The 11,849-nt window shown below is 49.0% G+C and overlaps 2 protein-coding genes across 6 annotated transcripts in view; both read left to right on the top strand.

The window, feature by feature from the left end:
• Nucleotides 1-5,394, top strand: part of exoc3l4 (exocyst complex component 3-like 4) — a 15,184-nt gene extending 9,790 nt beyond the window's left edge. For all 5 annotated transcript variants that reach the window (XM_029828034.1, XM_029828018.1, XM_029828030.1 and 2 more), the window contains 3 exons: nt 353-505; nt 894-1,015; nt 3,979-5,394. In XM_029828034.1, the coding sequence (XP_029683894.1) occupies nt 353-505; nt 894-1,015; nt 3,979-4,207 (504 nt within the window). In that variant the 3' untranslated portion in view covers nt 4,208-5,394. The remainder of the gene's footprint in view (nt 1-352; nt 506-893; nt 1,016-3,978) is intronic.
• A 1,991-nt stretch (nt 5,395-7,385) lies between these two features.
• On the top strand, nt 7,386-11,339 carry tnfaip2b (tumor necrosis factor, alpha-induced protein 2b). The gene is made up of 12 exons (XM_003962859.3): nt 7,386-7,529; nt 7,656-7,822; nt 8,022-8,664; nt 8,760-8,871; nt 8,962-9,084; nt 9,282-9,376; nt 9,466-9,558; nt 9,634-9,760; nt 9,895-10,014; nt 10,120-10,275; nt 10,375-10,496; nt 10,863-11,339. The coding sequence occupies exons 2-12, from the start codon at nt 7,657-7,659 to the stop codon at nt 11,008-11,010; spliced, it is 1,905 nt and encodes a 634-aa protein (XP_003962908.2). The 5' UTR covers nt 7,386-7,529; nt 7,656; the 3' UTR covers nt 11,011-11,339.
• Nucleotides 11,340-11,849: the final 510 nt, after the last annotated feature.

The raw sequence follows: 11,849 nt of genomic DNA, 5'->3' as shown, positions 1-11,849 counted from the left end.
ATTGGTTTTACTGGCACTGGTCCCATCTTCATTAGAGTCTCAGAGGAAAAATAGATGCAGTCCGAACACGGCAGGAAGGAAATCCTGCTTTCTTTTAAGTGATGCTGGAATTTCCAGGTAATCTTAAGGGGGGGGCACCATTGTTTCCAGCCAGTTGTTGGCAACTACTGGATGCATTAAAACCCCCAATCAACTGACAGCAGAATAGGAGGAAGCGAAGGTGTCAGATCGTCTGTCCTGATGGCGGCTGGCTGTGTGGCGAGCCCATCAACATTTCCCCTTTTCAACCGTTGCCGTCCTGTTTTCTGCCTCCACCAGTGAGTGTGTGTGCGTGTGTGTTTCCTGGCAACAGGAGTTTGCGAGCCGACTGCACTACCACGTGGTGAGGGAATACATCGGCCAGCTCATGAAGAGCAACTACTCCTGCAAGAGCCGGAAACACGAGAAGGCGGCAGCAAAGATCAGGCACCAGTGGGAGGACCTCAGAGCTCTGTTCGAGGACATGGTAAACATCACCGATCACCCCACAAACATCCCACTGGCCTGAATCACAGCAGGGATGTGAAAAAGGAAGTTTTTATCAGGATCCCTGACTCTGAAACCCCTGCAGTCAGCAAGGACGAGTTCAGGTTTACACCTCCAGGAAGTTACAGCCTTTTTTGTTTTCAAAGGTGGCGTCTCCTTCGCCTCAGGTCTCGGTGCCCAGCCATGTCTCAGCTTGTTTATGTGTGTGTGTGTGTCCTTTTCTTGATTCTCTTGTTCTCTTTGCTGTTTTTATCCTTTGTGAGGCACTTTGTGCTACCTAGCGTATGAAAAGTGCCATATAAATAAAGATTGAATTTAATTTAATTGAATTCAAGAGGAATGAGCTTCTGTCAATGTTGCTGTTGCAGAGGTCGACCCACGAGTGGCTCCACGATGTGGGGGAAGACTTGAGCGACATCATCGGCCAGAAGAACAAGCGTGACATTAAGACTCACCTGCAGCCCGTCGTGGAGCATTACCCAGACTTCAGGTGGGCGCTTTTCCTACCTGCCACAGCTCCACCATAGAAGAAGAGCCTCGTAAAGGGTTCGACTGAGCAGCTTTGCCTTCGGGAACAGCAAAACTGATCACACATCAGAAGAATCAGAAGAATCAGAATCAGAAGGTTTATTGCCATTGTTCATGTGATACACAGTATTACACAAACTAGGAATTTGTCATGGTGTGCCGCTGCGACATTCAACATAACACTAGACATCAACACCACACTAGAATAAGATAAATAAAATAAAATAAGACTTATATACAGTATATACATAAATAGTGAGTGGTAAGAAATAGTGCAGGTCCATGAGGAGTAATGTATTGTTCGTGAGTCCGGCTGGCTGCTGTACATGGTGCTTAAGTGATAAGTCACTTGGTGTTCAGCAGCCTGATGGCAGAGGGGAAGAAGCTGTTAGTGTAGCGGGAGGTTCTGGTCCGAATGGACCGTAGTCTCCTGCCTGAGGGGAGGGGGGAAAACAGTCCGTGACCAGGGTGGGAAGGGTCGGCCGTGATCCGACCTGCACACCTCCGGGTCCTGGAGATATACAGGTCCTGGATGGATGGGAGCCTGCAGCCGATCACCTTCTCGGCAGCGCACACGACGCGCTGCAGCCTCAGTCTGTCCCTGACAGTGGCACCAGCAAACCACACGGTGATGGAGGAGGTGAGGATGGACTCGATGATGGCCGTATAAAACTGCGCCAACATCCTGGGAGGCAGTTTGAGCTTCCTCAGCTTCCGTAGGAAGAACATCCTTTGCTGGGCCTTCTTGATGAGGGAGCTGATGGTTGGCTCCCACTTAAGGTCCCGGGTGATGGTGGTGCCCAGGAAGCGGAAGGAGTCCGTGATGGTGATGGGGGAGTCCATGAGGGCAAGGGGGGGCAAAGGGGCTGTGACTTTCCTGAAGTCCACAATCATCTCCACTGTTTTCTGAGCGTTCAGCTGCAGGTTGTTGTGTCTGCACCAGGACACCAGTCGAGCCACCTCCCTCCTGTAGGCAGTCTCATCGCCATTGGAGATGAGACCGATGAGGGTGGTGTCATCCGCAAACTTGATCAGTTTGACAGACTGGTGGCTTGAGGGGCAGCAGTTAGTATACAGGGAGAAGAGGAGGGGGGAAAGTACACAGCCCTGGGGTGATCCGGTGCTGATGGTGACGGAGTCGGAGACAGTGGATCCAGGAGGGGGGTGGTGATGGACTTGAGGTGTGGCAGGATCAGGCGCTCTAAGGACTTCATGACTACAGAGGTGAGCGCCACAGGTCTGTAGTCGTTAAGCCCAGTGATCCGTGGCTTCTTGGGGACAGGGACGATGGTTGAGGTTTTGAGGCAGGCTGGCACCTGGCACGACTCCAGGGAGGAGTTGAAGATGTCTGTGAAGACAGGAGTCAGCTCCTCTGCGCAGTGCCTCAGGGTGGAGGGAGACACGCCGTCCGGGCCAGGGGCCTTGCGCAGGTTCAGCCTGGCGAACTGCCTGCGCACATCCTGCTCACTGATGGTGAATGAAGGGGGGGAGGAGGGGGGAACTGGTGGTAAGTGATGGGGGGGGGGACTGATGGTGAGTGGAGGGGGGGAGGAGGAGGGGACTGCCTTTGATGGAGTAAGGTCCATGGGGGCAGTGACACTGGGGGGAGGGGAGGTGTTGGGCATAGTGGAGGGACAGGCTCTGACAAAGGGCTTTGTCGTCCTGACCCTTTGAAGCCTGAGGCCTGTAGTCGGTGATCTGCCTCAGGCCTCTCCACACAGAAGCAGAGTCGTTAGCAGTAAACTGCTGCTGAAGTTTCTCCGAATACACAGATTTAGCTCTCCTCAGTTCCTTGCTAAACCGGTATTTGGCCTCTCTGTAGCAGTCTCTGTCTCCACTTTTCAGCGCTGCTTCCTTTCACATTTCCTTACACATTTCTCCCAGATCAGCGTTAAAGCCAGAAGGAAGCAGATGAAAATGATGGTGTTTGTGTCATGAGTCCGCGGGAAGGTTGGATGTTGCAACCAGAAGCTACAAATCATGTGAAAACCCTTAGTTTGGAAGGTCGGAGGGTTCATGGCGCTCCCTGGCTAGCAACGTTAGCATCCGTTTAGCAGCAGCAGGAGGTTGAGAAGGTCACCGTCAGGGAATTTCTCCTGTGCTGCAGGTCAGTTCCTCTCTGTCAGGCGGCTTTGTGAAATACACACAGAATTTTGCCCAATGACAAAGTTTGACACACAAGAAGAAAAAGTCCAAAGTGAAGAAACGACTCACATCCTCAATTTAATCTGAAATAATAAAACGGCCAGTTATGGGAGGAATCCACACTGAAGAAATGGGAAGAAAAACCTTGTGTTTTATCAAAATACCCCAGTTAGAGTTCAAAGACCAGGTGGAAAATTATGAAATATCCACAGAAGCTGTGTGAGGAACGAACTCACTGCTGCCATCATCATCATCAGGATGAAGAGCAGCTTCTGTCTGAGCCACCCTGACCACGAGCAAACCACGACTGCAGGCCTCATTTATGGTTCGGTCTCTGCACAAGAGTTGAGATGTTTCCGTCCGGGCAGGAAGCTGCTGGAATATGTTTCTCCACTGATGAGGACCTGCAGGAAGCAATGGAAATAGCAGTTGTGAGATTAGAACGTTTCTGTGGCATCACTTCGTCGCTTTGTCCTCAAAGTGTTTATTTACGTGCCGTTTTTCAGACTCTTTTGATATTTTACCCTTTAACGGTGAGACATTTGGGATCTGCCTGATGTTCCTGCACAGCAGAACCTGATCAGCACACTGATCAATGAGCAGGAGGCTCCGCCCACTCAGGTGGGATTACATCCATCAGAAGTGGAGACTCCACCTCCCTGCTAGTCTAGTCCTGGTTTTATCCGACACAGGATCTTCTCTGGTGACCCCTGATGACCTCTAACAGGAATAAAAACCCATTTTAACCTGGAAACGTGTGTGTTCCTCTTCTCCCTGCAGCAGGAAGCACCTGGTTGCCGTTCTGTATTTCCGAGGCTTGATGAGAGGCCGCGAGTACCAGCTGATCCTGCAGAAGCTCACAGAGCTGGAGAAGCAGCGAGGCAGCAGCAACGACACCAGACGGGTTCTGTTCGCCACCATCCCAGCGACGGTGAACACAGACTGTCTGTCCAACCTGCCCTTCTCCTGCCTCAGCCTGCTGAGCAGACGCGACGGAGGAGAACAATGAGGAGCTCCTCCAGCCTGGACTGTTCTCCTTCCCCTCTGTCCCTGGTTCTTGGGTGTTCCTGGCTGGGGATGAATTCCAGACTTGCCCTAAACAGGATCAGATGACCGAGCGATTCCTGACAACGCATCAAGAAATTCTGTGAAGCAACTCGGCTTTGGATGAAGGTGGAGGCAGAGAAAACCTCCTGCGTTTGAGAGGAAAGTCTGGAATTTCCCTGAATCAGAGCGGATTCAGACGTAGTTGCCGGATAATATCCTCCCTCCAGCTCCTGACACCCCCACCCCCCAACACACCCCCACCCCCTCCACCACTCATGGTATACTTCATCCATGTAGTTATTTGGGGGTTTTCCAGACAGACTCTTGTTTATCCTTTATTGTCTGTGTTGGAGAACTTAAACGCGCTCTTGAACTTGGCCAAAATGCCCAAATCTGGTCCTGGGGGGCAAAAGTCCTGCCGGGATCCCACTTTTCTTGGAGGAAGTGTTTTTTCCCCACCTGGTAGGACAGAACACCTGGCTGGGGGTCGGCCCCCGGGCCTGGCTGGGGGTCGGCCCCCGGGCCTGGGTCAGGGCTCCTCTGCTTTAGAGTCGTTTTTGTGGAAAAGACTTTGTGCAAAACTGCTTCCTCTTTATTTATGCAGTGTAGTCACATGCCTGCCCACGTGCACGCAAATACCATTGGCATAAAGTAAATATGTGTCTCTGAACCAGTGATCAGATGAAATGTTTGCGTTTCTCTGTGGGGAGATGAATGAAGGGCAGAGTTGGTATCGGTTGAACATGTGCTTATTACACAAACGTGATTCAGTTATTAATTATAATAATCGGTTGAACATGTGCTTATTACACAAACGTGATTCAGTTATTAATTATAATAATCGGTTGAACATGTTCTTATTACACAAACGTGATTCAGTTATTAATTATAATAATCGGTTGAACATGTGCTTATTACACAAACGTGATTCAGTTATTAATTATAATAATCGGTTGAACATGTGCTTATTACACAAACGTGATTCAGTTATTAATTATAATAATCGGTTGAACATGTTCTTATTTCTCTGGAAGTGATGAGACTTGCAGTATTTTCTGGAAATGATTATGACGATAAATCTGCTGAGGTTCTCATGGATGAACAGAAGAGGAGAGAGGGAAGGAGAGGGAACGGGAGGGAAGGAGAGGGAAGGAGAGGGAACGGGAGGGAAGGAGAGGGAACGGGAGGGAAGGAGAGGGAACGGGAGGGAAGGAGAGGGAACGGGAGGGAAGGAGAGGGAAGGAGAGGGAACGGGAGGGAAGGAGAGGGAACGGGAGGGAAGGAGAGGGAAGGAGAGGGAACGGGAGGGAAGGAGAGGGAACGGGAGGGAAGGAGAGGGAACGTCGCTGCAGCTCAGTTAAAAGATGAGTGGAACTCTTCGTCTTCTCTGATCCTGATGGGACCATTAAAACCAACCATCTGTGTTTATTCTTCCGTCTCTCCAACTTTACGTGTTTGGGAATTTAATGATGCACATTTAATATACGTGGACAGTTTTTTTTTATGATAAAAGTCAACATTAAAGGAACTTTAGCCAAAAATATCTGTAACACTGACTGAATGTTGGATATTTTTAATAAAATTTGCTTTATAAAACACCAGAAAACACCTTTCTGACGGCACCTCAACGGTCTCCATCACTGGAGGAGTTTCCTGCTCTGAAGGGAAGCGGATTAGATGAAGACCCCCCCCGGTTGTCCCGCTGCTGGTGGGAACGGGTGTTTATCGTGATCTTCCAGTGCTCCCACACAGACATAAACACTGACTTGTAAGGACCAAAATAGTGGTTCTTTAATTAGTGTTTTTCCCCAGACTGGCTGAAACACCCTTTTAATTTTGAGTCTTTATGTTTCGGTATTTCCTGTCTTTGTACAGCTCTCTGATTACCTCTGACCCCAGAAAGTCCCAGCACAGGTTTGACTAAAAGAAATTGGACTGTCTATCTTTATTTTCTTCTTTAGAACTCTTAAAGGCGCTCCTGACTCAGCCATGATGACCGAACACTGGATCTGAGCCTCCAGCCTCTGCATCAAGGACTTCCTGCTCAAGGGAAACATGAATTTACTCCCATTCATCTTCACTGAAGCTTCTGCTGTCGGGTTTATTTCAGGGTTCGTGCAACAAAAATAAGAGATAACAAATTATGATGCCTCATCACCCGACCTTCTAATCGTCCAGAAACGCAACAAAGGCTGTAATGAGCACAGGAGGGCGTCGGCGTGCACGACTTTTGTCTGTTATTGCACAAGTTCATCACTTTTAGAGGGAAGCGGAACTTTTCCTCAAATGAAAACCGCTCCCTGCCAAAGTGCATGTTTGTCCTGATTAAGCGAGGTTTTAGTGTATTTACTCATTAACAGGCTGATAAATGAGGGGGTTTCTCACACTGTGGATCACTGATGCGGCAGGACCAACCAGGAAGAGGCTCCAAGTCAGGATGGACCCACCTCAGCTGACCTATGTTGGCAGGTGACGCTGGCCTTTAATTGGGTTAGAATTGAAGTGTCTCGGGACCCTCAACCCGACCAACCGTACACAAGCTGATATACTAAATAATCGACTTCTCATTTCCCAGAAAAAGGCCTCTTGAAAGAATACAAGGTTTTCACCTGTTTCACGTCACTTCTGCAGCTGTGGATGTGGTTTTTCACCAGTTTCGCTTCTCTTGTGTTGCTGCAGAAGCTAGCAGCATCGGTCTTGACCACAAATGTCTTCACTCACGGAAAATGTGAAAGTGGCAGCAAATGTTCGCAGCAAGGGAGAAATATCTATGAAACATCTCTGATTTAGACAGCAGCCATCCAACAGGAAAAAACACATTTATTGATTTGGAAAACTCTTAAAACATGTGGTTCTTCCCATGCATCATTTATTTCTGTTGGCCAGTTTTAACAGTGCGGTTTGGCTGCGATTCCAGAGGGGAAAACAACACAAACAGTCTGTAAACAACAATTCAGAGCAGTTTAATGCTCAAAAATGCTGAAAGGTTACAAAATATTGATGAAAAATAAGAGATGTGAGACTGTCCCCAATATTTCCCCAGATGAATTCTGTTGTTTCCTGTGTGTGTGTGTGTGTGTGTGTGTGTGTGTGTGTGTGTGTGTGTGTGTGTGTGTTGGACTTTCCAGTCCATTGGGGAAACGGGCCCCCTCCCCCCTTGCAGGAGGAGCCTGCTTTATAAAAAGCAGGTCCAGCCCAGCAGAGCAGCTGAACTGAGGCTGTCAGAGCTGCTGAAACACTCAAACACGGATATTTATCTCCTGGCTGACCTTCTACAGCGTCGAGTAAGTGCCTGCAGCTCGAACTCTTGTTTAGAATCCCTCATTAAGCCCAGGTAGTCAGTTAATGAGGAAATGTTGACAGTTTCCAGTTGAGAGGTCGTTTTCTTATTAGCTGTGTGTTTGCGTCAGGATGCGGGACCGCTCAGAGTCGGCGGAGACGATCAGCACAGCTACTGGGAAATGGTTCAAGTTCCCGAAGCTGTGGAAGGGGCACAGAGCCCCCGCCACCGCCCTCAATAACCCCCCCAGCACCACGGATGAACGCCGTTCCCCCAAGAAAGAGGAGAAACAAGAAGGTCAGGAACAGCTGCCATCAGCTCGCTGATGAACTCTGTAAATGTCGACTTAAAACCAGAGAAAATATCTGATGGAAAAAGCATGAAAATGTCACAGCTTAGTCTGACTAAAGCCCACGTCTCTTCTAGCTGCGTAGAAGGTTTTTCTCTAAATGTAAACACTTGCGACATCTTAACCATCGTTGCTCTTGTTTCTCAGAAATCCTCTCGTTTGAGCAAAGACTTGAAGGTAAACAGTTCTTTGAGTGCAGCCAGCTGCTGATAGAAGTAGAAGAACGACTGTTTGGGGAAAAAAAGCAAGATCCAACCCCCAAGGAACACGAGGAACACACGGCCAAGCTGGCGGAGAACTACAGACAGCTGGAAGCTGGTGTGCTCAAGACTCTTGAGCTTTCGCTCAGCCCAGAGGAGCTCAAAATGGAGGTTCTGCTGTCTGCTGTAAAGGCCATGGTTCTGGAGGCCGAGCAGGACAAGAGGTGGACGCAGAGGACCGAGGCGTCGCCAGTCTGGAGGCCCGGCGGCTGGAGGATCCTCCACGACGAGGCGCTTCGCAACATAGTGGAGTGGCGCATGGACAGCCCGTCCACGCCCGCCAACAGCCCGGTGAAGCTGTCTTCTGTCCAGGAGGACATCGCCAGCATGGCCAGACAGCTGAAGGTGGACCTGCTGCTGGTGGTCAACGCGGTGAAGGACTGCTACCCCCCAGAAATGGACATCTGTAACTTTTACGCCAGATTGTACCACCAGACCTTCAGCGCCAGACTGAGAAAGATTGCAGACTTTGGCCTGGATGACAGAGACTGCACGTCGGTGCTGCAGTGGGTCAACGACTACTACCCAGGGTAGGTCACGACGGTCGCACGGGTGACAGTCGAGATCATGTGGGAGGGAAGGTGTTTGTTAAGCACGCTGACCCGATCTGTGTCTGTTCTGTCAGAATCCTTCAGAAGCCTGAGCTGGCCCCTCACATCAGCGTCGCTGAGATGGGAAAGCTGCTGCCTGAGGAGGTGCTGGAACCCCTGGAGGAGCAGTACCTGAACAAACAACAGGTAAGCAGAGCTGCCGCTCACCCCCCCCCCCAGTGGGGTTTTAAACCTGTCGACAAGTTTACAATGTTCTGACGTCAAACGTGTTTCCAGGATGAACTGACCTCTTTCATCCGACGCGTCCTGGAGGAAGCGAAGGAGAAGTGGAGCAAAGGGGAGGAGCCCACGAGCGAAGATGGCTGCTTCGTCAGTACCGTGGCTTATGACATCATCCAGGTAAACACAGGCAGAAGGAAATGTTTACTGACCACATGGGGCTGAACTCTAGCTTGTTCCAGTGTTGAATGTAGGCAGCAGGTGAAGGTTTGAGCGGTAGGAACACAGTTTCCACTTCCACTGAGTGCAGTCGTAGCGCAGCAGGAGCATATTTACAGCAGGAGATGCTGATCTGTGGGTTTCCCGCCTCCCTCCAGTGCATCCACGGTATGGTGACCACAACCGGAAAGGTGGTGGGAGACCGACACAAGGCCCAGGGCATAACAGCCAACGTGAAAGACTTGATGTGCAGGTAATGGCATGATCTCGTGAACAAGGAGGGCGATTGAACAAGTGTGTGCAGGTAAAACTCACCTTTCCCTCACACGTCTGCCTCCGCAGCTTTAAGAACTTCCAGAATGAGATCATAAAGCAGAACAAAGTGAACAGCAGGTCCTTCGTCAAGGCAAAGCTCTTGTGTGTGGAGCAGTTCAGGTACGCTTCTCATAAATGAGGAAACTCGTCTCACGGAGCCTCTCGGCTGATGTGGCTTCTCTGCTCCGTCCTCAGTGAGGTCCTCCAGAAGCAGAACATGCTCTTCACCGATGACGTGCGGCAAGAATGTCTGATTATTCTGGGGGACATGAGACGAGCCGCCCATGAATACCTCTTAAAGCCCGTGCACGAGGCCCTCAAGGTAAGGCTAGATCGGCTGCTCACGCACTCGTGCTTTGGCGTTTACGTTGGACAGTGCGGCCACTAGAGGGCGCCATACCGTTCTGACAGAGTGTTGCGCAACCTTTTAATGTGTCGTGTTTGAACTTTACGCAGCCACAGTATCGCAAGATAGGAACCCTTGACTGGTTGAACCGGCGGGTGTTTGAGAATCTGCTGGTCGACCTCCAACAGGAGCTTCAGGTTCTCCAGGGTTCCAGTGCAACCAGCCACCAGGTAAAGTCAGCCAAAAGTCATTAAAACGGCAGTCGTGTTGCACCAGTCGGTAAAAATAAGACTGGAATCAAGATGAACGGTGTTTTTTTTTTGTATTCATTTCAGAAGCTGATTGATCAGATGCACCAGGAAGTGACAGCAGAATACGTGAGGAGGCTCCTGAAGGGAGAGCTGAAGCTGAAGGACAAGGCGCTGCAGCTGAAGGCCTGCGAGGTGGTGACGGACGACGCCGAGAGTCTGACCCGTTTGTTCGTCGCTATGGTGAGACGCCGGCACCAAACGACGGTGTTTCAGGCTGCGGCTCCTTCGAGCTTTTCCAGCCTGTCTGACTGGACGTAACGAGCTGTTACATCCTGACAGGGTTCAAAGGAGGACTGGTTGAAGGAGATCCTGACCAAGATCGCTGACGTCCTGAAACTCCAAGACATCCCGGCCATCCAGATGCAAGTGGCCTCGCTGGGAACGGAGTTTCCTGACCTGAGGTAACTTTCATTCTGGGACAACTTCCGCTATTATTCCCTCTGTGAGCAAATGTACAGGAGGAGATTGTGAAAGGCGACGGTTAGTGCTCGACCTCCTCATGATTCCGGTGCAAACACGGTTCTTCTAACAGACTTTGAGAGGAGGATCTCAACATTCTCCACACCAATATAGCCGCTGATAGACACGTTAGCATTAGCATTCAGAGTGTAGCTTTACGCACCTTCAAACACCACTCTGCCCTCCCAAGCCTGGACTTTCTTTTACCCACCTCCTGGGCAATATTTAATATTGCTTCTGTTCAATGGAACTCTTCAGCATCCTGACAAAAGCGTTTTAACCTCCTTCCTCTTTCTGCTTCCTTTCAGCGTGAGACACGTTTCAGCTCTGCTGAAGCTCAAGACCAGCCTCTCCAGATCTGAACGGAGGAAAGTCAAAGACACTCTGACGGTGACGTTGAGCGAGAGCAGCTCTGAGCACACGCGGACCTTCTTCTCCTCAGTTCTGGTCAAATAAGCTGCAGATTCAGGGACTGTTGATGTTTGTCGCTCTCTCAGTGAGAGACGAGGTATCATTGCAACATTACTGCAGGATTATTGTACAGTAAGAGTCAGTTACGCTCAAATGTGACCAGAAATCTCATAGATGGAGGTTTGTGACATGATCTACATGAATTATAATGTTTCATTCATTTGTATGTATGAAAAAAATATCTGGGTGCGTTAACGCTGTCCTGTATAAATATTTTAGAATCTTTCTCACTTTATTTTTTTATTTATGTGAAATAAAGGTACGAACATTTTCTTGAGCAATTGTTACTTTTTTAATAAATCAAAGGTTTTTTAGAAAAAAAATAAAAAAGAAGTGGAAAAAAAAGATTTGTAATTTGAATGTCTGCTGCATTTTAAAACCAGAAACAAAACCGGATTAACAACAAATCACTCGATCATAAAATAACCAGCAGATCAAGTCAATAATCCAATTTCGGGCTGATTTACTCTGTGGGCCAAAGATGATTTGATAAGACAATCCATTAATAATCCAGAGGAACAAACAAGCTCCCAGTCTCATGATCCCACTCTGCCCTGTCTTTCTTCAGTAACTCCTGGGTCAAATATCATAAAACATGGTGGCTTTTATCCAGATATTGTGGAGATGTTTTCCATAAAAAGGTCAGCCTTTTTAATCCCTTGCGGACACTTTGCAGTCATTAAAATCTGAAGAGACAATCTCGGGAAGTCTTTGAGGTGGGAAGGAAAATGGAGTCATAACGACAGACTGGAAATTGAGCATGATTAAAAAGATTCTGCTCAACTGGAATTTCACACTGACTCATAGGGACGGAACTTGGGAAT

Source organism: Takifugu rubripes, chromosome 2 (genome assembly GCF_901000725.2).
Source record: "Takifugu rubripes chromosome 2, fTakRub1.2, whole genome shotgun sequence".
NCBI lineage: Eukaryota > Metazoa > Chordata > Actinopteri > Tetraodontiformes > Tetraodontidae > Takifugu > Takifugu rubripes.
Note: the sequence above shows the minus strand (reverse complement) of the source record. Positions and strands in the feature narration are given on the sequence as shown.

Bases quoted from the DNA above. Each gene is read 5' to 3' on its own strand.
- tnfaip2b (XM_003962859.3), top strand. From the start codon at position 7,657: ATGCGGGACCGCTCAGAGTCGGCGGAGACGATCAGCACAGCTACTGGG. The intron at 9,761-9,894 runs GTAAGGCTAGAT...AACTTTACGCAG, and splicing joins CCGTGCACGAGGCCCTCAAG to CCACAGTATCGCAAGATAGG. The intron at 10,276-10,374 runs GTGAGACGCCGG...ACATCCTGACAG, and splicing joins CCCGTTTGTTCGTCGCTATG to GGTTCAAAGGAGGACTGGTT.